The sequence below is a fragment of the Carassius gibelio genome, chromosome B11 (genome assembly GCF_023724105.1).
Source record: "Carassius gibelio isolate Cgi1373 ecotype wild population from Czech Republic chromosome B11, carGib1.2-hapl.c, whole genome shotgun sequence".
NCBI classification, from domain to species: domain Eukaryota; kingdom Metazoa; phylum Chordata; class Actinopteri; order Cypriniformes; family Cyprinidae; genus Carassius; species Carassius gibelio.
In genome coordinates, this window is record NC_068406.1 from 12,257,165 (window position 1) to 12,282,550 (window position 25,386).

Here is a 25,386-nt window from a genome sequence, read left to right on the forward strand (position 1 = left end):
GTCAATCTCTATTTTTTTCTACAAATTGTCATCAGAAATATCACATTGTATCCTTCAAGAGCAGTGATATTATATTCTCAAATAAATGTTTTGCAATCTACATTTCAAGTTGTTTGAAATTGTTTTAATGTCTCTTACATTAGTTTTTGAGTGTCCGTAGTTTATGAATAAAATTGTAACTTCAATATAGATAAAATTGTCTAAACAGATTTTTTTTTCCATGAAGTACCTTTTTAGACAGTTTAAATTTAATTCAAGAACATTTATTAATTTGCTCTGCAAAAGTTCTGTCAACTGCTACTGATCGTCATGCATTATGTGCTGTTATTTTCTTATTTTAGACATTTGAAACACAGTATTTTTGTACGCTCTAATAATTGAGCATCATCTATTGTTATGGTTTGAAATGTTTTTATGATTTTAAGTCATATTTGATGTTAACCTGAAAGTCAAAATGGTGAAATATTATTCAATAATATATACAAATGCTTTTATACAAAATCCCAGTGCTTCTATTTTACTGATTATGTACAGTACTAATTAACTCCCAGCCAAAGATCCAGATGTGTTTCATTATGTTGGTTTAAAATCTCTGTATAAAAGTTATGGCACAATCAATCAGAGAAAGTGAGAAGAAATAGAAGAAGAATACACCCCTGGAGACAGAGAACATATTTACACGAAAAGCGAAACCTGTGAAATCTTTACTCCATATCTGTTTCACTTCCTTTTTGTCTCGTTTTATTCGTCTGTCTCTAAGGCAAACATAAACACCTTCCTCAGGGGGAAAAAATATCTATGCTGGCTCTTGAAGGGAATTCATTGGCGCTCGTTAGAGCTGACTGGATGAAGCGTGCGCTCTGTTTGAGGAGAACATTTAAAGAGATGAACAGGACACTCGGTGCTTTGCTGCACAAAGAGCCGTGGCTGATTCCACTCAGCTAAATTACGTCTGCCACATTCCCACCATGTCAAATCGGTTACTTAGGAGAGAGAAGAAAAGGCTGGAGAGAGAAGACAAGGGAAATAGAGAACAGACAGAAGGTGATAAAAGCAGGAGAGATAAAGACAAAATATTGTATAGTGACAGAGAGAGAGACAGAGAGAGATAACTCTAATAGACACTTGACTATAAAGATTCACTTAATAATTGTAGATCTGAACTAGAACATCTGATTCAGACAAACAGTAGAAAAGTATCCCTGTCAGAAGGATGAGAGAGATTTTTTAAGCATGAATGCCTAAAACGGTGTGTGTACTGGTCCATTACTACCAGGATAATATAGTTTAGAATAAAAGAGTGTTGAATGGTATAGTATTGGACTATGTAGTGCGGAATGGAAAAAAATAAAAATAAAAAATAAAATAAAATGTCAAATAAATAAATATATAAATAAATAAAAACATTTAAAACTGTTCTATTGATTTGGCCTATGAAATTCATATATAAGTAAGATTTAAAATAATAATAGGTAGAAGAATTCTTTTATTTAGCAAGGATGCTTTAAATTTATCAAACGTTACAGTAAATAATTATTTATAATGCTACTATATATATGAAATGCTGTTCTTAACTTTTTTTTTTTTTATAATCAAAGAATCCTGAAAACATTTTATCATGTTTCTACAAAAATATTAAACAACACAACCATTTTCTACAATGAAAACAAAAGGAAATGTTTACTGATCAGTAAAATAAAAACATACAAAATGATTCACGAGACACTAAAGACTGGAGTAATGATGCCGAAAATGCAGCTTTCTGTCACAAGAATAAATTACATTTGAAAATATATTAAAACAGAAAGCCATTATTTTAAATTGTAATTTTTACTATATTACTGGTTTTAACTTTTATGTAAGTAAGTAAGTAATTTTAATTTATAAAGCACATTTACACACAGTGCAAAACTGACCAAAGTGCTGTACAATGAATAGCTAAAAAGACAATAAAAATATAAACACATAGATTGAATAATCATAATTATGTAAAACATTAATAAAAATAAGCCTTCAATATCACGTCACACAACATATGCATAATGTAATGTGTATATTCATATCACTATAGTTTGAGGTTAGGATAAATAAATGATTATGGATTAATTATTATTATTTGTATTTTAATAAAACACCACTTGTTTGTGATTTTACTGAAGGTTTACTGGCTGTAATGATCTGAAAACCACTCTTATTTCTGCTTCCAGTACTCTCACATTCATTAGCTACTCAGCTCCACAACTTCCCATTCTATTTCCCCTGATATTTCTGAGAGATAATTCCTCCTTTTTCTCCACATCTGTCTCTTCCCTCTGCCATAATCCCCACATCACTCCGATTTCCATCCAAAAATGTAAATCACGCTCCATTCAGCAGTCCTACATAACACTGACGGGATCTGCATCAAATGTTTGGTTAGCTGCTTTGTCATACAGTTTGAAAAGCCTGTCACAACTAAAGTGAGCTTCCAGAAACAGTTCTCCGCTACGCTCAACCAAGTGCTGTTATCTCAGAATTCCCTGCTCGTTTCATCATGACACAGTAGATTGACGCATAGCATTAAACATGTCTGTTAGCGCTGACCGGAGACCGGAGAGTAATTACAAAGCTAATCAGTTCCGACAGGACTCCATTCACTCACGGGCTCTCACACATGGGCAGACTCCAATGCATCCGCACACACACAAAGTAGAAATAGGGATCTACAAATGACTGCCTGATTAAAACACGCCGTTTTCAAGAAGGCTGGATTGATTTGAGGAATTGCAGGGCTCAAGAATTCACTGAAAAGTTTAATTAAATAGTTTGTTTGGCTGATTAAACGGGTGCATCCTTTTCATTAAACCTAGAAATCGTCAGCTCAGTTTTTGAGGGTCGAAGGGTTGTAAAGAAAAGAATAATGAACAAATCTGTCTTAATCTCCAGCATACAGGCATCATTAGACCCTCAGGAACCACACGCACACCACCTTCCTAATAGGTCTATTCTAGGCAATCTGTGTCAAGGTAAGCCGTTTACTACATATGCATGCATTTGGAAGGCTTTTTCCAGGTTTTTTCATAGCAATAACAAGCACATTCATTTCCGCAGGAATTTTCAGGTGGGTTTGCAGTGCAATGACATTTTCATAATACCAGCCTTGGAACAGCTTCTCATTTAAAACTGAACTCCTGCGTTAAAATTCACCCTTCCTTCATAGCATCTCCCACGCTTGAGATTTAGAGTTTACTCAAATTTTCACGCTTCCGCTGAGGAGGAACTCGGATATCCAACCTAAATGCCAACAAGACTCACCTTTGTTTAACCTTTGCTTCAGCAGTGTTGTAGTAATTAACCTAGAGGACGACAGAGCTAATCTTGCGTTATTGCAGCGGCTGCTCTCGCAGATGTTCTTTATGAATCTGAGATCTTATTTTCTCTGTTAATACATAATTAATGTGCAAATGCATAGGTTGCAGTAATGAAGAGAGAGCAACTTCAAAAAGATCCACGGGCTTGCACTTTCATGCGACGAACAGTCGGCATTCAAAAATGCTCTTTCACACAATGCAAACATATTGACTATTTTGTAGCACCTGGCTAATGATGCAACTGTAGGTTTTAGTCTGGAAACACTGAGATACTCTGTTCCTATGATAATGATCATGTTCCTATGGTAATGCAGTGTTTATGCAATTGCATGTTCAGAAATTTGACAGTTACGCTATTGTTCAAATGTTTGGGTCATTAAGCTTTTATGAAGTTATTCTTTTTTCTAAAAAAAGAAAAAAAAAGAAATATTTTTACAAATTAAAATGACAGTTTTATGTTTTCAAATTGAAATATAATTTATTCTTATGAAGGCAAAACTTAATTGAAAAATGTTGAAAAATGTTTAGCGGCTTAATATTTTTGTTGTTGTTTTTCTTTTTCTTTGATGAATGGAAAGTTCAAAAGAACAGCATTTAAATATAATAAATAATTTTATTACTCTCAATTTAATGGATCCTTGCTAAATATTAGTGTTAATTATATTTATATCTATCTATCTATCTATCTATCTATCTATCTATCTATCTATCTATCTATCTATCTATCTATCTATCTATCTATCTATCTATCTATCTATCTATCTATCTATCTATCTATCTATCTAATATAATATTCTTTGTATGTAATATATCTATCTAATATAATATTCTTTGGATGTAATATTCTTTAAAAAATGCATTTTGACATCAAATATCATTTTTTGTTGTTGTTGCAGAATATATATATATATATATATATATATATATATATATATATATATATATATATATATATATATATATATATATATATATATATATATATATATATATTATATATATTTTTCCCCATAGCACAGGATAGTGAGGGCAGTAAAATTCCTGTTGTCTTTATAGTGTTCACATAAAGACAATAAGCCAAGAATCAATGGCTACATTAGGTAATTACTTTAGTGTCAGTGTCAGTCCACATGTCACTGAGTATGTCTGTTCTCTCTACTTCACTTGATATGGTGCTTCTGTGTGTGCATTCATAATTAGAGTTGAAGAGTATCTTATGTTATGAGTCATAACTGGTCAGATCAGGTATCAGGGTTTGACGACTTATTGTATGCAGTGCTCAGTGACAAACTGACCTTCCCTGCTGCTGAGTCAATTACAGTTCAATTAGGACACAGACCCTGCTGTGGCCCTGATCTCTGCAGCAGGAAGCATATGGCAGCTATATACGGCCAAACCAGCTCTGGCTCAGCAGGAAACTGTCGCACATACACTTATGTACCTAAGTGGAAATGGAAGAATCAATAAAAACGTAGTTTCTATAGGGTTCGAATGAAAGCTGTGCATAACTGCTGGATTGAACATCTGTTCTTGTAATTTCCTTCGTGGCTGGAGACAGCTAAGTCTTAAATAGGATGAGGTGTAGACTTTTAATTGGTAAAGTGTATAGAAAATGGACTGAGTGCAATTACAGATATGTCCAAGGGCTTCGCAATCGACCTTCAGGCTTCAATACAGACCACTCCACGTATGAATGTTCAGGGTCTTAAATTTGCACTCACTAGAATTCACTGGAATACTTACCAAATTAAAGTAAAATTAGTTATTTTCTTTTGATAGGAACGGCAACATAATACATGGTTTAAATAAAATTGATTAACTAATAGTCTAACATTGATGAAAAGGACATGAACAATTATGTATAACATAACATAACATAACATAGCATAGCATAACATAAAATAACATAACATAACATAACATAACATAACATAACATAGCATAGCATAACATAACATGTTTTTATATTTATTTATTTATTTATTATTATTATTATTATTATTATTATTATTATTATTATTATTATTATTATTATTATTATTATTATCGTCAGCACCACTGTTGTTGACCGTTTAATTTCTTTAAAATAATAATAAAGAAAATAAGCCAGGACTTATGTATCTTCTAACAACATTTATCTCAGTGAAAATTATTTAGAATAATAATAATAATAATAATAATAATAATAATAATAATAATAATAATAATAATAATAAATTATTATTATTATTACTGTCAGCATTATTGTTGCTGACACAAACAAAAAGCCAAGACTTGTGCATCTTCAGATATAATTTATTTCAGTAAAAAGATTTTTTTTTACTATAAATAATAATAATAATAATAATAATAATAAAACTTCTTCTTCTTCTTCTTCTTATTATTAAATGGCACAATAAGAACCTGACTGCTTTAAGACCAAAAAGAAGAATCTGCCTGCTGGTTGCACTGTAAACAAACAGTAAGTGATTAAACCACCAACATGAAAATATGAGGAACGAAATCAAGTGTCAGATATAGTTTCAGTAGAGATCTCATATATAATGCTGCGAGTCACACCGTGACATGCACTGGAGAAAACAGTGGAATAATTGCAGTGCCTAAGGGATGGAAATATAGCTTTAATATTAAAAATAATGTAAAATACAATTTTGTGGCCAGTGAGGAAGATTTATGGTCATTAAATTTACCCTCCATTGGCCAGTGCAGCAAAAATCTAATATTGGAGCTTGTGAGAGTGCATCAAAAACTAAGTATATATCCCTTCTCCTGTAGCTGAGATGAAAGCGAACAATGTTGAGGCCCTCTCAGTGACAGCATCCATCATTCAATATCTCAACATCTGACAAACAGTAAAGACTTACAGCAATAAAACTTAAGACACAGGGGTAGACACACAAAGAGAGTCTAGTCTTTCAGCTAATTTTCACACAGATTGAAATACTGTTGTTTTCATGTGTGCCACACTAATGAGAGTTTCTGCATAAAAACAGAACAGGAAGTGGGTTTCAAAGTGCTTCACTTAAAGCAAACTCTACATGTTTCTGAGTTGTCTTTGATTGTCTTTTCTTTCATCTGTTCTCCATAATCCCATTGTGATTCTTAGCCGTGAGGCCAGAAAACTGGGCTCGGGATCAATGAGAGCTGGAGTCACTGCCTCAACTTTCATTTGAAAGAACAGAAAGAAATGCTCAGTCAAATGTCAATGCTTTAACCTTGTTTTTTATAAAGCAATATTTATATAGATATATGTTATGTCCCATTTTTCCCATTGACATGCATTGGGTTGTCCAAAGTCACTATTTTGCTTCTAAAAAACCCCTCAGTGCTGGTGTGGACACCAAACTTCTGAGGCTATTGACGCTTTGAAGAGTCGGACAGGACCAGCTGCCGTCAGTCCTTTGATGCCTCTATATCATCACTGCAGAATCAGCTCTAAAGTTCCCAGACTCTAGCACAGCTTCACAAGCTTCACACAGTCCTGTACTTTGCAGTATTTTGAGATCAAACAGTAGAATGCTGCTGTCTAGTATTCTGGTTTTAACATTCTATTGGAATGATGGGGAGAAGACAATTTTAGAATAGGACAGAGGAAACGTAGATGTGGATGTTCCATGCTAGATGTGAACACCTATCTAATGACACTAGGTTAGACATCTCAAAGGCAATTCTTAGATAAACTGTCAAAATAAAATAAAGTGCAATTGTTTTTTTTTATTATTATTATTATTATTTTACTTTAATTAGTACAACAGCTTGTTACTGGGTTATCTACCATCTTACACAGTAAAAATAAATCCAATTTCTGCTAAAAGAAAACATCATTTTAGTCTTTCTACTTACAAACTTCACATTTAGTTGAATGTTACTTGAAGTTTCTTCGCAATTATTTGTGAGACTTGCTATTTCTGAGTGAATTGTTTTACAGTGAATCATACCTCTTTTTTTTCAGTTTAGACCTTTAACATCTGTCTACATGGTAAATGAGCAAGGTTATGCCAAAAAAAGCTTTCACCATAAGAAAACTGTCTGCAAGCAACACAACATACAGTTGGATAGGCAATGCATGGAAATTACATTAGCTGAAATAAAGAAACACATGCACATAAATTTTGCATATATAATGTAAAAAAAAAAAAAAAAAAATGAACATAATTTTGCGGATTAAAAACAAATTATGCTGTATTATTTCAAGAGTCACTTTTGGTGTACAAGTGCATTACAGTCCACCATTACTTGATCCCAGTAAAAAATAAATTTAAATTAATTTAAATTAAATTAATAAATTAAATGTATGCATTTAGCAGATGCTTTTATCCAAAGCGACTTACAGTAAATTCAGGCTATCATTTTTTACCTATCATGTGTTTCCGGGGAATTGAACCCCCAACCTTGCTACAGGAACACAAAGAAATCAAATGAAGCAAACAGAAATGTCAAACATACTCAGTCTACGCCGCTTCAGATGTGTCTACTGTAAATCATTCTCACTCTACAATTTATTTTTGCACAACAGATGCTGAGACTTTCTCATGTGACGCCTGATACCAGGAACCTTCAAGTGTGCAGCAAATCAAATCAGTGATCAAATAAACCAAGAGACTGGAGAAGCACAAACTACCAAAACGCTTGGCCATGAACTTCAGTCCCCTGACTGCACTTTGGATAAATTAACTTTACAGCAAACATGGATTTAATGTTTGACACATCTGTCATACTTTCTCACATAAAACTTGTAACTGTAACAAAAGTGACAATGCTTTCAAGATATGTTTTTATCAGAATCTGGGTTACCTGAGAATCAAATTCACAACCACTACTAGCAAATCACTATGAATACATTGCCTTTTCCTTCACTTCTTTCAGTTTGTCAGACAATTATTTGTAACCACAGTAATGAGGAATTTAATTATTCCCAGAAAATGATCAACTTGCATTGCTTCATTGACCCCTGATGTCAAATTGACTATTTTACCTATGTCCTTGCTACGTTTCTGAAGCTGGAAACAATGCAAGTTGTGTTGCTGTCTATGGAGGGTCAGAGAGCTCTCGGATTTCATCAAAAAATATTTTAATTTGTGTAACGAAGATGAACAAAGGTCTTACAGGTTTGCAACGACATGAGGGTGAGTAATTAATGACAGAATCCTTTTAAAACATTATTTTTAAACAAATATTTACCATTATTTACCAGAGTATATTTAGCAGAAAAATATAAATACAATACAGTACTTTTTTTTTTAATAGATAAAATCAGATTTCACAGGGCACTAAATCTGGCTCTGAAGACCTAACTGCTGCTAAAATGTTTTGGTCCATAGTATCAGTCAAGCCTGTTTTTGAATAAGTGCAAATTCTCTTCATTTATATAAGCTGCCAAAGCTGGAAGACCACCATACTTGCTAAAACAAAAACAAACGTGTTTACTAGATTTTGTGTGGTTAGAGCTTTCAGTCTGATGTTTTGTTCCATGATCAGGCTTTGTGTCTATAGAAGGCTTGTATTGTGTGCTTTGTGTGGTGAAGGGTATAATCTTAGTTGCATGGGTCATGTTTTTGGCAGGCGCCAGTTTGGAGAGGTCTGTGTCTGTTTGGATTATTCAGAGCATGTCTATCTGGACCACAATGACCACTTGGCTTCTGTTTAGTGAGATGCTGGGGGCGACCCAATGGTATTAATTATTCCATCATGGGCTTTTCATAATTAAACTGGAGAAGCAGTCAGAATTGAGTTTGTGAAGTTTTCATGTGGAATCTATGTGTGTATGAGCATATGCTTTGGTTTAAACTGGATCCCCTGCAGGCTGAGCGTCGTAATCAGGTTAATTAGCAGATTTAAAGATATGATACAGACAGCCGCCGTGTGAATAGCAATGAGTGCTCCAGCACTCCATGTTTGGATTGAATTCCGTGGAGAGGAAACAGTCGTGCTCGCGCTCACAAACATGCGTGCACAGACACTTTAGTCTCTTTTATACAACCATTTCAAATGGGAATTTACTTTCCTTTTCCTCAAAACTCCACCTGACTGTCCTTTTCCAAACCAAATTGATGCTTCTCCCAGTGGAGAACTGCAGTTGAGAAAAAAAGCTGAAATATAATGTTAATTATAATTATATCAATTAATTATTGAATGCAACAACCCAGGCGTGGATTCAGAGGTGTTCACAACATAGCAACACACTTGACATTAAATACAACAGCACCACTGAACTCATGTCTTGACAATAACAGCATAAATGCTTCCTCTGAGTTCAAAAATAAACTCATTAACTGTTAAAAGACTAGTTTGCATATGTGAAGTAGTGTGCCTGACCTTTTTTTAAGCAATTAACACAATTACCCCAGCAAAACCTTGATTATAAGTGCCCCCCAACTTCTATACCACCCATTCATATAAATTATGAAAATAATAGCATTAATTATGAATCACACACTGGCCACATCACACTCCAGTTCACAGCACACACTCTTTCAATCTTTCGTCACTAATGTGCACTTGTAACACGGGAATTGCATGTTCACTGCACGCAAGCACACTGCATTCCTCTCTCCCAGTGGATCTGAACAAAGCACCGATGGGCCCATTCCAAATTCATGACCCCCGGAGCCGTAAAATGGACACAGAAATATTTTATGGCTGTATATATGGATACACACGCAAATCCATCATAACATAGATCTGTCAAAGAGACAGCGAGATTAAAGCCGTTGTGAAAAGAAAGGGAAGTGACAAAGGAAGAGCAGAACATAATGGGATACATTACAGAAAAAAAGAAGGACAGAGATGGAGATAATGTTAAAGAGGACAAATAATAAGTAATAAGACCTTAAGAAAGAGTCAAAAGGATGATAGAAGGAGAGTAGACAGACAAATAGATAGATAGAAAGAACAATAGAGAGAATGGCAGTCAGACAGACACTCTGATAGTTAGGCAGATTGACAGACAGTTTGATGGCCAGAGGGACAGACAGACAGACAGACAGAATGACAGAGAGACAAACAGACAGACAGACAGAGAGACAGACAGACAGACAGAGACAGACAGACAGAGAGACAGACAGACAGACAGACAGACAGACAGACAGACAGATAGATAGATAGATAGATAGATAGATAGATAGATAGATAGATAGATAGATAGATAGATAGATAGATAGATAGATAGATAGATAGATAGATAGATAGATAGATAGGGATGAAAGCAGATAAGAAATTAGTTTGAAGGAGGTGACACTGAAAATTAGAGCCAATAGAAGCCCATCTGTGAAGACCACAGGTAAGCCTTCGCCTGTTTTAACCTTAGTGGAATTTCAATTAAAAGCAGGGCAGAAAAAGACAGCAGCCATATGTCTCATGCTCAGATGAGTCTCAGGGTGAAGTCACGGGTAGACTGATACACCAGCTCTTGAAACCAAAACACCTGCTTTTCACTTTTATTTAAAACTTAAACAGCCTGAAGAGACGTGGGTGGATTGCCATCAAGGTCACTTTGCTCACATAGATAAAGTCTTCAGACATGTATAGAAACATCTGTTTATCTCAGTCTGCTGTTTTCCTCACTTTCTCCTTCTGTCTCAAAGGAGGGAGGTTTTATCGGCTCACTAAATTAGTCTATTGACTGGCTGATGAGCTTGAGAGAAACTTCCTGACTGCCTAAAACAACCTGAAACGGATAGTCATAGTATTAAAAAAGCACAAAAATCATCTCTTCAATTCTCAATTCTCTATTCTAGAAAGCACTGAGAACAAATGGAGAGTTTCATTAAAGGCAAAAATATGTAATTCCTGTTCCACTCACTCAAAAATAATAACTGTTGTCAGACAGGTTTCCACTTATTCTAAAATGGTTAGTCCTGCACACACATGTACAATATTATTAGTTGAGTCAAAGTTGTGATGTTTGGTGAATCAGACACAAATAAACATAATATTCGAAAGCACCACAGGATAACAGCGTTTACAAGATTTGGAGAAAAACTCTCACATTTGAATTCAATGTCACACACGCTTCAGTTTGCAGAAAGACATATATATATATAGAATATATACAGTAAAAAAGAGACAATAACAGTCTAATTTGTGTCTCCTAAGGCATTTTAAAACATCTAAAACGAAGTTGATACTTCAAAGAACAATAACTGAAGCTATAAAAGAGCAATAAACTGAGAAATATAGACTTTTATAGTAAAAAGGATTATAGATTATCTTCAATCAAACATGTCAAACATCTAAACATGCTTTGGCTCTTTTACTTATCTCTTTCACACACAGAGACACACACACACACACACACACACACACTTACTTGTCTTTCTTCCAGCGTCCTGTGAGTTCTCCAGAATGTGAGATGATGTGAGCAGCAAGTGATAAAGGAGGAGGACAGGCGGGTGAAAGAGGAAGATGACAGAAAGGAGGATGGAGGAAAAGTGTCAAATAATGAGGAAGAGAAAAAGCCAGAGAGTGACTGATTAATACGCGTGAAAGACAGATAGAGAATATTATCCCATTGGACAGCCCTTGCTGAAGATAAAGTGGCAGAGAGGAGAGAGACCGCGAGGTGGGATTGTGTGTGGTGTACGGACACTGGCAGCACTAGCTATCTCTCTCTCGCTCACTCCCTCTCCCTCTCTTTCTCTCACTCTGCCAACACTCAACTCCCCCTCCACCCCTTCTATCTTATTGTCAAATAATGAATCAGCATTCAAAGCATGTCAGACCGGGCTCTAAAGAGTTTAACACTATGATAATCTTATGATCAGATCGCAAATGTTTCTTGTTAGAATTCAGACAGAAGATTTTGAGATTTCATGCATCATTAGTGGTGCCTTCGAATTCAAGTTTTAATGCTCAGTTTGGGGCTGAGAGTATTTCACTGTATTAAACTTACTCATACTCCAATGATTAAACCACAAAACTGAAGTTTACCTCAAATCGTTTGGTTAGAATTTATATGATTTTCACCCTTTTTCACAAAGACTTTCTCACCACCAAATAACTAAAAGTAATGGGTGCATCTGGTACTCCATGAATCTTGTAGTTCAAACCTGGGTGAGCATGATTTCACCAAGTACAACATGTTCCTGGATTAACATCCTTGTTGATCCTAGAACAACATTCCAATCAACCAATCAGAGTTGAGATATAACTTTTTAGCAAATGTCAGTTTTAGGCTTACGATCAGGATTAGGTGCTTCTCCACCCTTGTTAATAAGCTATCATTTCCCACTGATTTTATAATAAGATTAGGTTTAGGGGTGGGGATTGGGTTGAGTCTGAATTTTCGGACAATAATGTTGATCCTTACTTGGCAAAATCTTGGCGACCTCCGAACCTGAAAAGCTGTGTCCACCATACAGATTAATGAAAGGCCAGATTGATGTTGCTTTTTCTTGTTGGGCTGACAAAACGTTTTCTGGTCTGCCTCAGACGTCAAGCAGCATTCATCGATATAAAACTGATTGAGATGACCAATAAAAAATAGATATAAATAAATAAATAAATAAAAAAATAAAAAATAAATAAGCACTCTTAATGGCTTAATGTTTTTGAATTGATTATCATTAAGACAAGAAACCTTATTCACCATTTGGCATGTTTCATTTTATAAATGCATAATGCTGTGAATATCTGAAGGGGTTTCCCATTTTTTGACATTTCACATTTGAGAGGTGTAAAATACAAGTCTTAAGAAGTGAATAGAAGTGTGTGATACTCATGAGGGTTCCGGCAGGATGGGAGATCAATGCACGATGAATGGCTCGTGTCTCAATGACTCTTAGAAATCTACATTCATTGAAAGAGAAGCAGAGTAATCTATGAATAGTTTGTCCTTCATCTGCACTTCCAATAACACACACACTCACTCACTCACTCACTCACACACTCACTCGCTCACTCGCTCACTCACTTAGTCTGAGACCCACAGATGCACAGAGCCACATGTACAAACACCAGACACAGAGTTTTCATGCTTCATGTCACATGTTTATGAGCTGTGTTGTTCACATGGCAACAGGAATGAAATATCATTACACTGAAAAGTAAAAGTAAAATCTTTCTATCTATAATCCATGATACACAATGTACCGTAGGTGTAAATATCTGACAGAGATCCACTTTGATTATGTGATTATTATCACAAATTATGTGATGAATCATGCTTGGTTCATTTGGTACATTTTATTTTAACATTTTGTTATGATTCATATTTATGGCCCTGGACCACAAAACCAGTCTTATGTGTTCATTTTCGAAATTGAGATTTATACATAATCTGAAAGTTGAATAAATAAGCTTTCCATTGATGTTTTTATTAATTTATTTTTTTAGGAATTTTTTTGGCTGAGATACAACTATTTGAATATCTGGAATCTTAGAGTTGCCAAAAAAAAAAAAAAAAAAAAAAAAAAACTGACAAAGTCACCTTTAAGGTTGTCCAAATGAAGACCTTAGCAACGCATATTACTAATCGATATCAATATATCAATATCTATCTATCTATCTATCTATCTATCTATCTATCTATCTATCTATCTATCTATCTATCTATCTATCTATCTATCTATCTATCTATCTATCTATCTATCTATCTATCCACACATTTACATACATGCTGGGAAATTTTCAAAATATCTTCATGCAAAACGATCTTGACCTAACAATTGTTTTGCATGAAAGAAAAATCGATAATTTTGATGCATACAATGCATTTTAAGCTAATGCTACAAATTTACCTGTGCTGATTTTGTGGTCCAGGGTCATATTTGTAAAAAAAAAAAAAAAATGCTACAAACACAGATGTAACTAAATGAACAAATCACACTATAATGGAATATTAACACAAACAATACACCAGATTTTACATTTACAGGGCCAAATAATTATTTTTATTTTGTATATAATAATTATTAATCATGTTTTGGATATGAAATGGATACAAATACATTAGATGCTTTTATAACTGATTTTAAAATTCTTTAATGAGCGCATAGAAGATTTTTTGTTATGTCTATATATATTTAACAACCCCAGAGTTGCTTTCAAAAACATTCATGAACCGATCTTGATTCATATCTTTATTCTGTACCACAAGCATCCCTTTGACTGCCATGTGAAGTGTAAAACCCATCTGTGGGAGCTTATCATGCACATGCCAGAACACAGATGCTTGTTTCATTCAAATCTCAGAAGGCAAAATACAAACTTGACAAGGACTGACATACCAAGAAATCATAAAAGTGACTGCGTGCATGTGCTTATGAATATGCACTTGCCAAGATGAATGTTGCCATAACTTTGGTCTGTAAGTTCCATTTGATGAGTGACTGTCTCTCTCAACACTCTTCTGACTTTAAGATGATCAGCGTTATGAATCTGTTTATCTCACATCACAGCACCATGTTTGATCAGGCCCGCTGGTGATTATACTGTCTTTATGTAACTCTGAATGTTAATCAGGGAATCGTGCATCTTACCCAGAACTTCTGATGGACCTTTGCGCATCCATGTGTATCCATGACAACGAAACCCGGGAGGTGATGAATTCAGACAAAGGGCAGAACCCAGAGGCCCAAAAATGATAATGTATAAATGAGAGATTCGAAATCTAGCACCAGATTGTGTGTGTTTGTGCGTGTGTTCAAAATGATAGCTTAGAAACCATCACGAGAAAGATTAGGCACGGCTGCTCTTTATAAGGGCACATGAATAACACTGACACTATCATTCTTTCTCTCTCTCTTTCTCACTCTCTCTCTCTCTCTCTCTGTGTGTGTGTGTGTGTGAAGTAGTCTATCAACTGCTTTTTCTGTTTATCAACTTAACTGTTGCTGGAAATGCAAATGGAAATGCTTTTTGGACTGCTTACAATGCAAATATCACCTTCATTTTAAAAGGCTTTGTACAAAATACTATATAATAAGCAAAAATATTTTAAGAAAAAAAAAAAAACTATTGAAAGGAAAAGTCACATGATAATAATAATAACGATAAGAAATGTATATATACATTTCACACTAGCAGACCAACCACAGATCCATTTCCTCACATTTATTGTTCTTTTTTCAGAAGCAGGACAGCGTCCTCATGTGGTGGATATGTATAAAATAAGCTGCAACATAGTTTCAAAAGTTAACCTTTCACATTGCATGTTGTGTGTATTTGACAAAATAAAACTGTTTTTTGAATCAAATTAGACTTATGACGTCTATAGACCAGTAGGATTTTTACTTTAAATGAGTGGGTTTTCGCGCTGTCGCGAATCAGTGCCATATAAGTCTCTCTTTTATAGGAGTGAGTAAAACAGTTATTACGTCAGAGGAAGTGTGTAGCTCATTTCTGTTGTGGACTCTAGCCTGTCCAATCTTTTCGTACGCTTTCGCTACTCTTCCGTATTAGGTATTAACTCAAAATGACCACAAGAGGGCTCATTATTCAATGAAATTATTTTCATTATTTTCAACAACAACAACAGCAGCAAAAAGTTAAATACATTATTGTAGATTTTTAATTAATATACATTAAATGTATGTAAATTTTTTTAGAGGTCTTTGATTTACATATATTTTTGGCTGAGCTTAAGTTACAGAAAATATAATGGTTGATTTCTGAGCACTTAATATTTCTGATATTTATCATTTGACGTATGCCATTAATTTAACCATTACCTATAACAGAAAATATTATATTCTATTTGATTCTAATTTCCAAATAAAGTTTGAATCAAAAGTCCGGCCGAGCAGCACGTGACTTTACTCGGAAGAGCGAGCAGAGAGGACAGTCTGTTTTCCAGAAAAAACATCCTTGTCTCAGAGAAAAGAGTGGAAAAGCAACGGATCTGAGGGGCGTCTTGTGTTCTCGAATAAAACCCGAAGACTCTCAGGACAAGCTGTGCTGACGGGGATGCTGGGGGTGTCAGAGATGACGGGCAGGTACGATATTTGAAACTGATTTTTATTTTTAATTCGATATGTCACGGATAAATCTCCAACCATAGATGCTGCAGATATCTGCAGTTTTATTTATTAAATTACTTTATTACATTACTTCTCTTTCTTTTTTGCACCCTCTCTCTTTGTCTACTGTTAAACAGTCAGAGTGCAATCTGTGTTTTGTTATAGAGGGAAAACTATGAAATATTATGTTTTGAGATGAGGGCGGATGCTAAGCTAGTTAGCCTCCCTAGTGGAGTTTTCCTGGGACACACACACACACACACACACGCACACACACACACACACACACACACACACACACACACACACATAGAGAGAGAGAGAGATGCAAAGACATTCAACACACCGTCAGATCCTCTCGGGAAACATGGATATAATCTGCTTCCTGAGATGTGTAGCTCCCAATTATCATGTCTAAACCCTGTTAGTAAAATATACACTACCACTGAAAATTTAGGGTCAGTAACAGTTTATTTGTTTGTAAAGTAGTTTATAGTCTTTAGTAGTGTTTATAATTTTATTCTGTGAAGATGCATTAAATTGATAAAAATGATAGTAAAGATATTTATGTTTAAATACTGTTCTGTTGATTCCTCTATTCATTAAAGAATACTGAAGAAAGTATCATGGCTTTTATAAAAATATAAAGCAGGATAACTGTTTTCAACATGGATAATAATCACAAATGATTTTAAAGCACTAAATCAGTATATTAGAATGATATCTAAGGGGTCATGCAACACTGAAGAATGATTCAGATTTGACGTTACAGGAATAATTGACATTTTAAAATATATTCAAATAGAATGCAGTTATTTAAAATTGCAGTAATATTTCAAAATATGTAAATGATGTAAAAAATATGTTTATGTAAATTAAATGATGCCTTGGTAAGCATATGAGACTACTTAAAAAAAAAACAAAAAAAAACATAGGCTCCACACTTTTGAGTGGTAGAACATATGCATTCCTGTGTAATATTCAGAATAAGTTTTCTTATACATTTTTACTTGTATGTGCAATGGGGTTCCAAAGTCTAAGAACTTTAGTGAAAATTTGAATATTTTATCTCTCTCTCTCTCTCTCTCTCACTCACTCACTCACACACACAGAGAGAGATGGCTCAGCTCCCACTTCCTCACACAGCAGTGTGAGACCTCCACTCCTGCTCTGTGAGCTCTTGCATGTAATAAGAACAGTCTCCATCTCTTTAACATGCAAATGATCTATTTATAGATCAAAAGATCTTCTCTGCTCAGCTTCACTTATTGGGAAGTTATAGAATCATCAGTCTGCATTAACACTTTTTAAAGACGGCCCATCCCCTAATAGCCACATCACCTGTGATGTCATAGAACTATCCTTTTAAGCATTAGCTCAGTTCTGTTTATTTGCTAAGCCAGTGACAGTATTTGCAATAAATGGCAATATAAAAATAAGGCCAATATATAATTCTGTAAAAAAGGTTTCTTTTTCACAACAACAAAAGACATAAAATCATTTATGTCGTTAAAGCATGTATTTTTTTTAAAGATTAATTTGCATTTATTTTATATGGCTTTCTAAACGTGGCTCTCTTGTGCGAGATGACGCGCGCACACACACACACACACACACACACACACACACATATATATGTATACATGCCTGTAGAAAATGGGCAAAAAGAGCGTTCTGTGTGAACGGCTTCAGTTGATTTAAGTTTTGACATAAGATCTTCTCCAACAGGATGTTGTCTTTTTCCACAATATTTTGAATGAACAATGCAGCAGCGCCTCAGTTAGTGGGTGCAACTAACAAAAACATTAAAATGCAAAAACACTTACATTGTCATCGCATCTTGTGCTTCACTGATAAGGATGCCTGACGCACACCTAATATTCGAGTGCAGTGTTTTTGCATGTCGAATGTGTTTTTTTTTTTATTATTATTATTATTTTTACATGCAACAAATATTGAAATTCATTTTTATTTTTATTTTTTGGACAGCCCCAATTCGAAAAGGTTTTCTGTTTGAATATATTTTAAGTAATTTATTCCTGTGATGCAAAGCTGAATTTTCAGCCTCATTATTACTCCTCTTCAGTCTCACATGATTCTTCAGAAATCATTCTAATATTCAGATTTTCTGCTAAAAAAACATTATTATTCTCAGTATTTATAACAGTTTTACTGCTTAATATTTTTGTGGAAGCTTATTTTTTTCCCCATAATCTATTGATTAATAGAAAGTTCAGAAAAGCAGCTTTTTTTAACTGTAAATTTTATTGCATTCTTGAATAAAAGTAAATCTTCAAAAATAAATTCTTACTTACTGAATGAAGCTGACTCTTAATGCTGTGCTAGGTCTATAGGCTCACGGTCACTGCTGTTCATTTCTCCTGCCATTGTTCTGTTTTTAACAGCAATATGGCCAATGCCCTGGCAAATGCCTCGTGTGAACGGTGTAAAAGCGGCTTTGCCCCAGCGGAGAAGATCGTCAACAGCAACGGCGAGTTGTATCATGAACAGTGCTTTGTCTGCGCACAGTGTTTCCAGCAGTTTCCTGAAGGGCTCTTTTATGAGGTACTTGCATTAAACCTGTCATGCAGCATTTAATCTTGAACCCTAGCAGTTTTAGTAAATTATAGAAAGACCCTAAGTTCCACTTAGATTCGTACAATACTAATATACTGTACAATAGAAATATTTGTAAATAATATCAATGTCTGTTAGTTCAAAAATATATGCATTTTTTTTTCTTTTATTTATAAAAATGTAGACATTTCTTCAAAGTTCTGGAAGTTAGAGTAGTGTCTGCAGGTTGCAATTGATTGTCTTTGAGATGTAGTCCCACTGGAGCTGATGTTATGTTTGATTTTTCTCCCTTCTGTGCATAGTTTGAGAAAAGGAAATACTGTGAGCATGATTTCCAGATGTTGTTTGCTCCCTGTTGTCACCAGTGTGGTAAGAGACGCATCCACACAAACATATGAACAGGTGATGTTATCGACTGTGCTAATTGTGAATTGTGTCCCTCATATTCCCACAGGAGAGTTTATCATTGGGCGTGTGATTAAGGCCATGAATAACAGCTGGCACCCTGACTGCTTCTGTTGTGATATCTGCCAAGCCGTGCTTGCCGATGTTGGATTCGTCAAGAACGCCGGCCGGTGAGTTTACAGCCACTGAGGGGTGACCGTCAACATGCGACTGACAGGCTGAATGCTTTCAATTGGTCTATGATCAGCTTTCATTTAGGAATTATCTTAAGCAATTATGATTCTTAAACACAGGACATTAGTCCTTTTGAGATGTTTTTTAGCTCAACTGGTTACATATGGAGCCAAATCACCATTCAAGCATTCTGATTGGATGATGTGCATTTCTGCTTTTTCCAGCCATCTCTGCCGTCCATGTCACAACCGCGAGAAAGCTCGGGGCCTAGGGAAGTACATCTGTCAGAAGTGTCATGCCATCATTGAGGAGCAGCCCCTCATTTTCAAAAACGACCCCTACCATCCCGACCACTTTAACTGCAGTAACTGCGGGTCAGTACGACACTAAATGACTCCACCTGCTGTGTGCGTTTGCTGAAAGTGATGTGAATTTGAGGTTGTGTGTTTTACAGTAAGGAGCTGACTGCTGATGCTCGCGAGCTGAAAGGGGAACTCTACTGCCTCCCCTGCCATGATAAGATGGGTGTGCCGATCTGCGGAGCCTGCAGACGTCCTATAGAGGGCCGTGTGGTCAACGCCATGGGCAAACAGTGGCATGTTGAGGTCTGTGTATTTTATTTAGATTTGTTAGTGACAGTTCTAATACAATGGGCACCATAACTTTTCTGAAAATATATTTAATTAGAAATGTTAGGTGATACAACACCCCCCCCCCCCCCCAACTGCATGTTTATTGGTCAGAATTGCTGCCTTGGCGAGAAATTAAAAATGAACACAATTGGCTGTCTTAAATGTATGTAGACTGATGTGGACATGATTATCAGTTCTGTTTATGAAGCTTTGCAGTACAATAGACCCCACAGTCGATTATGTTTGTTACAGTAATCAAACAGTAATATAGGAGAAACTGCTTTCACTAGGATACGTTTAGTACATCAGTTAAGCTCTCTGCAGTCAAACTGCATCAGATCAGGATTAATGTGTATTACCGTATATAAGAATCCTGCAGTGGAAACTATGCCAGGTAATTTATTTAATTAGTCATATTACACTTTCTGGATGTTTACTTGAATACTTCAGTAATCAAGTGCTAAACTTCAAGCACATTTTATTTCATTAGTTCTATTTCCTTGTTTGTTTCATTTATTTTATTGCATTGCTTGTAATTTATTCTTTATTTGATTATGGTCTGCTTACCTAAATGATTGTTTGAAAAATGAAAACACTTAAATAGAGAAACATTAAGGTTTCATGCTGTTCTCCTGAAATGTTGATATTGTGACAGTCCTATACTCAATTGAGTAATATTTAATTATTACAATATTTTTTTACCCGTATTATACCAGTTTTTTTCTGTGTTATGATGGATTATATGGCTTTTAAATAAATTAACGCTTTTATTCAATAAGGATGCATAAATGTGACCAAAGTGACAGTAAAGGCATTCATAATTTTTCAAATAAATGCTATTCTTTTTTTTTTTTTTTTTTTCTTTTTTTTTTTTTACTTTGTTCAAAGCATACTGAAAAAAAGTCTCACAGTTTTCAGAAAAATGTTAAGCAGTCAACTGTTTTCACCATTGATGATAGTAAGAAGTGTTTCTTGAGCAGCAAATCTGCATATTTGAATGATTTCTAAAGGGTCATGTGACACTGAAGACTGGAGTAATGATGCAAACAAATCATATTTACCATAACAGGAATAAATTAGATTCTAAAATATATTACAGTAGAAAATTCTAAATTCTAATCATATTTTGCAATACTATTGTCTTGCTGTACTCAAATAAATGCATCTTTGATGAGCATAAGAGGCTTCTTTCAAGATAAAGTAATTTGAGAAGATCTTACCGCCAAACTTTTGAATACTAGTGTGTATTTGAACGGTATGCTCACAGCTTGTGTTTGTGTGTCTCTATAGCATTTTGTCTGTGCCAAGTGCGAGAAGCCTTTCCTGGGACACCGTCATTACGAGAGAAAAGGCCTTGCTTACTGCGAGACTCACTACAACCAGGTAACACATGCCTGGCTCTTCTTTCAAAGCCTCTTTTGATATGAAAATGCTGCGCTGTGGATAATGAAATGTTTTAATGTGAGACTAAAGCATCTGTTCTGTTCTGTGCAGCTCTTTGGTGACGTTTGTTATCATTGCAACCGTGTGATCGAAGGAGATGGTAATTGCTCTTTACTTGAACATGATATTGACCCTGGACTGCAAAACCAGTCTTAAGTCGCTGGGGTATATTTGAAGCAATAGCCAAAAATACCTTGTATGGGTCAAAATTATAGATATTTTATAGATGTATATAGATGTCATAAATAATATTTTGTAAATGTCCTACTGTAAATATATCAAAACTTAATTGTGTTTGCATCCTCAGAATCCATATTTTCAAAAATAGTTGAAATAACAAACCATACCTCAATGGAAAGCTTATTTATTCATTTATGACACTTAAGACTGGTTTTGTGGTCCAGGGTCAAATTTAGTTCTTTAAAGCTTCAGTGTATAATAATTACAGAAAATCATGCTTTGCTGTGCAGTTGTTACAAGTAGGGGTGCTGTTGATGTGAGTTGTTGAGTTGTTTTTGTGTTTTCTCTCAGTGGTGTCGGCTCTGAATAAGGCTTGGTGTGTGAATTGCTTCTCGTGCTCGACCTGTAACACCAAGCTCACCCTCAAGTAAGTGATTTTACACACACAAACTCATCCTGTATCACAGTCTGTCCCCTTTCCTTTATCTCTTAGCGATTGTTCGGTAGCTGTGTTTAAATTTGTGCAGAAGTGCCTTTAAATTGGGTCTCTCGGCTGCTGTGATGTTCTTCTTTGGATCATTACTAACCTTTCTCTCCAGCTAACTCTTTTATTCTCTGCTTCTGTCCCATTCAATTCTCCTTCGCTCTAAAAATGCTACTACATTCCATTTCTCTTTCTCTTTCTCACTTCAAACCCATTCCTCTTCCAATCTTCAATCCAATTTCTCCTTCCTTTCGCTTGTTTCTCCTCTTTTCTCCCTCATTGTCCCTGATGGTGGCCCTGCAGGGACAGGTTTGTGGAGATGGACCTGAAGCCGATGTGTAAACATTGTTACGAACGCCTGCCGGAAGATCTGAAGCGCCGTTTGGCGAAACGTGAACGTGACTCTCGCGAACGGCGAAAGAAAGTCATCGCCGTCTGTCTGTAGCTCTTTTCTCTCCTTTTCCTTTTGTTTATGCTCATCTGCTTCACTCATTCATTATCATTGGTTAGTGTCTCCAGCCTCTAACTTTTTCCTTTATTTTTATCATTACTCATTATTAGATGTTTAATTATGCATGCTTTTTTTTTTTTTTTTTGCAAACATTTCTTGAAATAACATGACAATAAATATGAAAATACTAATGAATGTAAAATAAAATGAATGATTACTTTTCATTCAAATCTTTATTAATGCAAAAAAAATTATACTCTATTTTTGTCTGCTTGGGCAGCCATCTTGCCTCTGTAGCCAGTTTTTGCAGAGATAATTCTCACACCCCTTTGTTTGAAGGGTGGTTCTGAAAAATCTTAATTTGAAGGGCTATCTGACCCCCTTCCTCTACCCCTTCAAAAGAAAAAAGAAAAAGAAAAATCTAGACACCCCTACCATGGGACTGGGACTTGTTCTTAGAAAAGACTAGTAATTTAATAATAGTTTTCTAAGTTAATATATAATTTTTTAGCTTGATGAGATGCTTAAATTCAATCTCATTCAGTCATTAAATTTTCAATTTAGTTATTCAAATGTGAAAATGTAATTAAAATTCAAATCAGCCAGTTATCCGCCATACCATCAAAATAATATGGTTACTGTTATCAGCAAGAATTGTAATATAGATGCATCTCTATTTTCCAGTATTCATTTGTCAGTTGAGCATTATCATATTTTTTATATTTTATTGATGTTTTTCACCCATTTTTTTTTGGTCACTCATATACCTAATTAATGCATGACACTGCCTATGTATTAATAACATATTTTATTATATTATTTATTATAGTATTTAATTTTTTTAACTGGCTTTTAATATTTTCAGTGATCATTTTAGTTTTAGTAATTTTATTATGTGCTTTCATCAATTTTTTTATGGTATTATTTTGTGCTTTCATCAAAGTTTTTATTTTTAATGTTTTAGTAATTTTAGTACTTCAACTTAAATTTAATTACAGTTAGCTTTCAGAGCAAATTTTATAATTATTCAATTTTTAAAAGCATTTTCAACTATATTTATGTGTTAAAAAAAAGAAATCACACTTCTAAAAGTAAAATTTGTGTTTTAGGAACAAGTTTGTGGAATTTGACATGAAGCCGGTGTGTAAGAAATGTTACGAGAAGTTTCCTCTTGAGCTGAAGAAAAGACTTAAGAAGTTGGCGGAGACCATAGGCCGCAAGTAGATCTCCTCGTCCACAGGGGGAGACAAAGCATGGTCATTCGTTACATCTATGGTGCTTAAAGTACGAAAAGAGACCAAACTAAACCTGGACCGCAAATTATCTCGGCTTAGTCTTAATAATGGCTTGGGTGCTTGAACTTTGTTTTTCCATGGCAGATTTTCTGTGGTCTCACACCAACAGATGTTCTTGTGTCTTAACACTCTGCAAGCAAAACCAAACAAATGCCTTTATATTGTTTATTGATATGTATGTACTTGCATGTTTATAAAGAGAATACTAGTAATATTCACACTGTTCAGAGTGATTATTCTGCACGTGTGTCACTTCTGTTGCCTCGTATGCAATGCCACAGAGCTTTTTCTCAAGGCTGAACCCCTTTCTGTGTCCTGACCGGGGTCCCAGTTTGATGTACTGATCTGAGAGTTGTATTTGATTTTTAATGTATTCTCAAGTCTCATATTTTTCTGTCAGATGGGATCAGTAGCTAATGCATGATGTAATGAGTCTGGAGCAACACAAGCTCTAAACCAAAAACTTTTTGCTCATATCAAGCTTTATTAAAGCCCTAGCTGTGTTCTCGAAATCTCTAATAAATGAGACCACTTATATTTCTTCTGAGAGGTTTATGAACTATGTTGACTGTCTTGCATCATAACATCCTTGTCTTTTTCATTTGTTTTAAGCTTTAGTTTTATGACATGCCTCCCTTCATTTTTCTGGAGAAAAATTCATTTTATACTCTTCGGATATGATGAACTTGTGCCTTGTGTATTATCTACATTGGCAGTAATTAAGTATGATTTTTGTAACAATTGACTGAATGTAAACATGATTTGACGGTCTTTGATTTCATAAAGTTTTTAAGTATGAAATATATTATAAAAGTTGACACTTAACCTCACTACATTTCTACTATTAATTAACATGATATTTTGTTTATGCATTTAGCTATTTGCTAATCAGTTTTTTAAAGCAAGATTATTACTGTCAGACATTTACTTTTAGTTAAGAGTAATTTTTAAAAAGCCATCGCAAAACTACTTTATGAATTCATCACGGTCTGCATTCACTGAATGATGCATTTTGGCAAAATGTGTATTAATATGCTTATTGGCAGCTTTTAAATGATACATCTCACTATGTTCTGTGTGCAAAATCTAAATATATTAATGAAGTATGCACTATTTCTGATGTCTTCACACTTTCTTTTTAATGGGGTCCATGACTATTAAGGTCAGCTATATGGCTAGTTTACTCTTAAAAGTGTGCAAAACCGATTTTTAGAAGACAATAGCCTTCAACCTACATGTATTTGCAGTCAACAGTATACCGATGACTCAACTTGTACTTCAAGAAAATGCAACGGCACAATTGTAAAATCTCCCATGCAATATTAAGTTATCTCAACTGTATGAAATAAAAAACCAGTACAGACATGTATCAGTTTGTGTTTTATATGGGAATATGGCACCAGGTGGCGCTGCTATACTAGACAATAATCTATAACGAA

General features: G+C 34.7%; 2 protein-coding genes across 4 annotated transcripts in view; one reads left to right on the top strand and one right to left on the bottom strand.

The window, feature by feature from the left end:
• Window positions 1-11,909, bottom strand: part of thsd7bb (thrombospondin, type I, domain containing 7Bb) — a 50,086-nt gene extending 38,177 nt beyond the window's left edge. The window contains exon 1 of the mRNA XM_052568639.1: window positions 11,659-11,909. The gene's annotated coding sequence lies outside the window, so the exon portion shown is untranslated. The remainder of the gene's footprint in view (window positions 1-11,658) is intronic.
• Window positions 11,910-16,109: 4,200 nt separating this feature from the next.
• Window positions 16,110-25,060, top strand: lims1 (LIM and senescent cell antigen-like domains 1). Of its 3 annotated transcripts, XM_052569924.1 has the most exons (11): window positions 16,114-16,282; window positions 18,712-18,871; window positions 19,186-19,252; window positions 19,338-19,458; window positions 19,687-19,836; window positions 19,917-20,067; window positions 21,385-21,477; window positions 21,589-21,637; window positions 22,069-22,144; window positions 22,505-22,638; window positions 23,762-25,060. In XM_052569924.1, coding segments are annotated over exons 1-11 (1,032 nt in total). In that variant the 5' UTR covers window positions 16,114-16,253; the 3' UTR covers window positions 23,764-25,060. The 3 variants fall into 3 exon arrangements, with proteins under 3 accessions (XP_052425885.1, XP_052425884.1, XP_052425883.1); XM_052569925.1 differs by lacking the exon at window positions 22,505-22,638 and having other exon boundaries at window positions 16,110-16,282; XM_052569923.1 differs by lacking the exon at window positions 23,762-25,060 and having other exon boundaries at window positions 22,505-22,646.
• Window positions 25,061-25,386: the final 326 nt, after the last annotated feature.

Bases quoted from the DNA above. Each gene is read 5' to 3' on its own strand.
- lims1 (XM_052569923.1), top strand. From the start codon at position 16,254: ATGCTGGGGGTGTCAGAGATGACGGGCAG. The intron at 19,253-19,337 runs GTAAGAGACGCA...ATATTCCCACAG, and splicing joins TCCCTGTTGTCACCAGTGTG to GAGAGTTTATCATTGGGCGT. The intron at 19,459-19,686 runs GTGAGTTTACAG...TGCTTTTTCCAG, and splicing joins TTCGTCAAGAACGCCGGCCG to CCATCTCTGCCGTCCATGTC.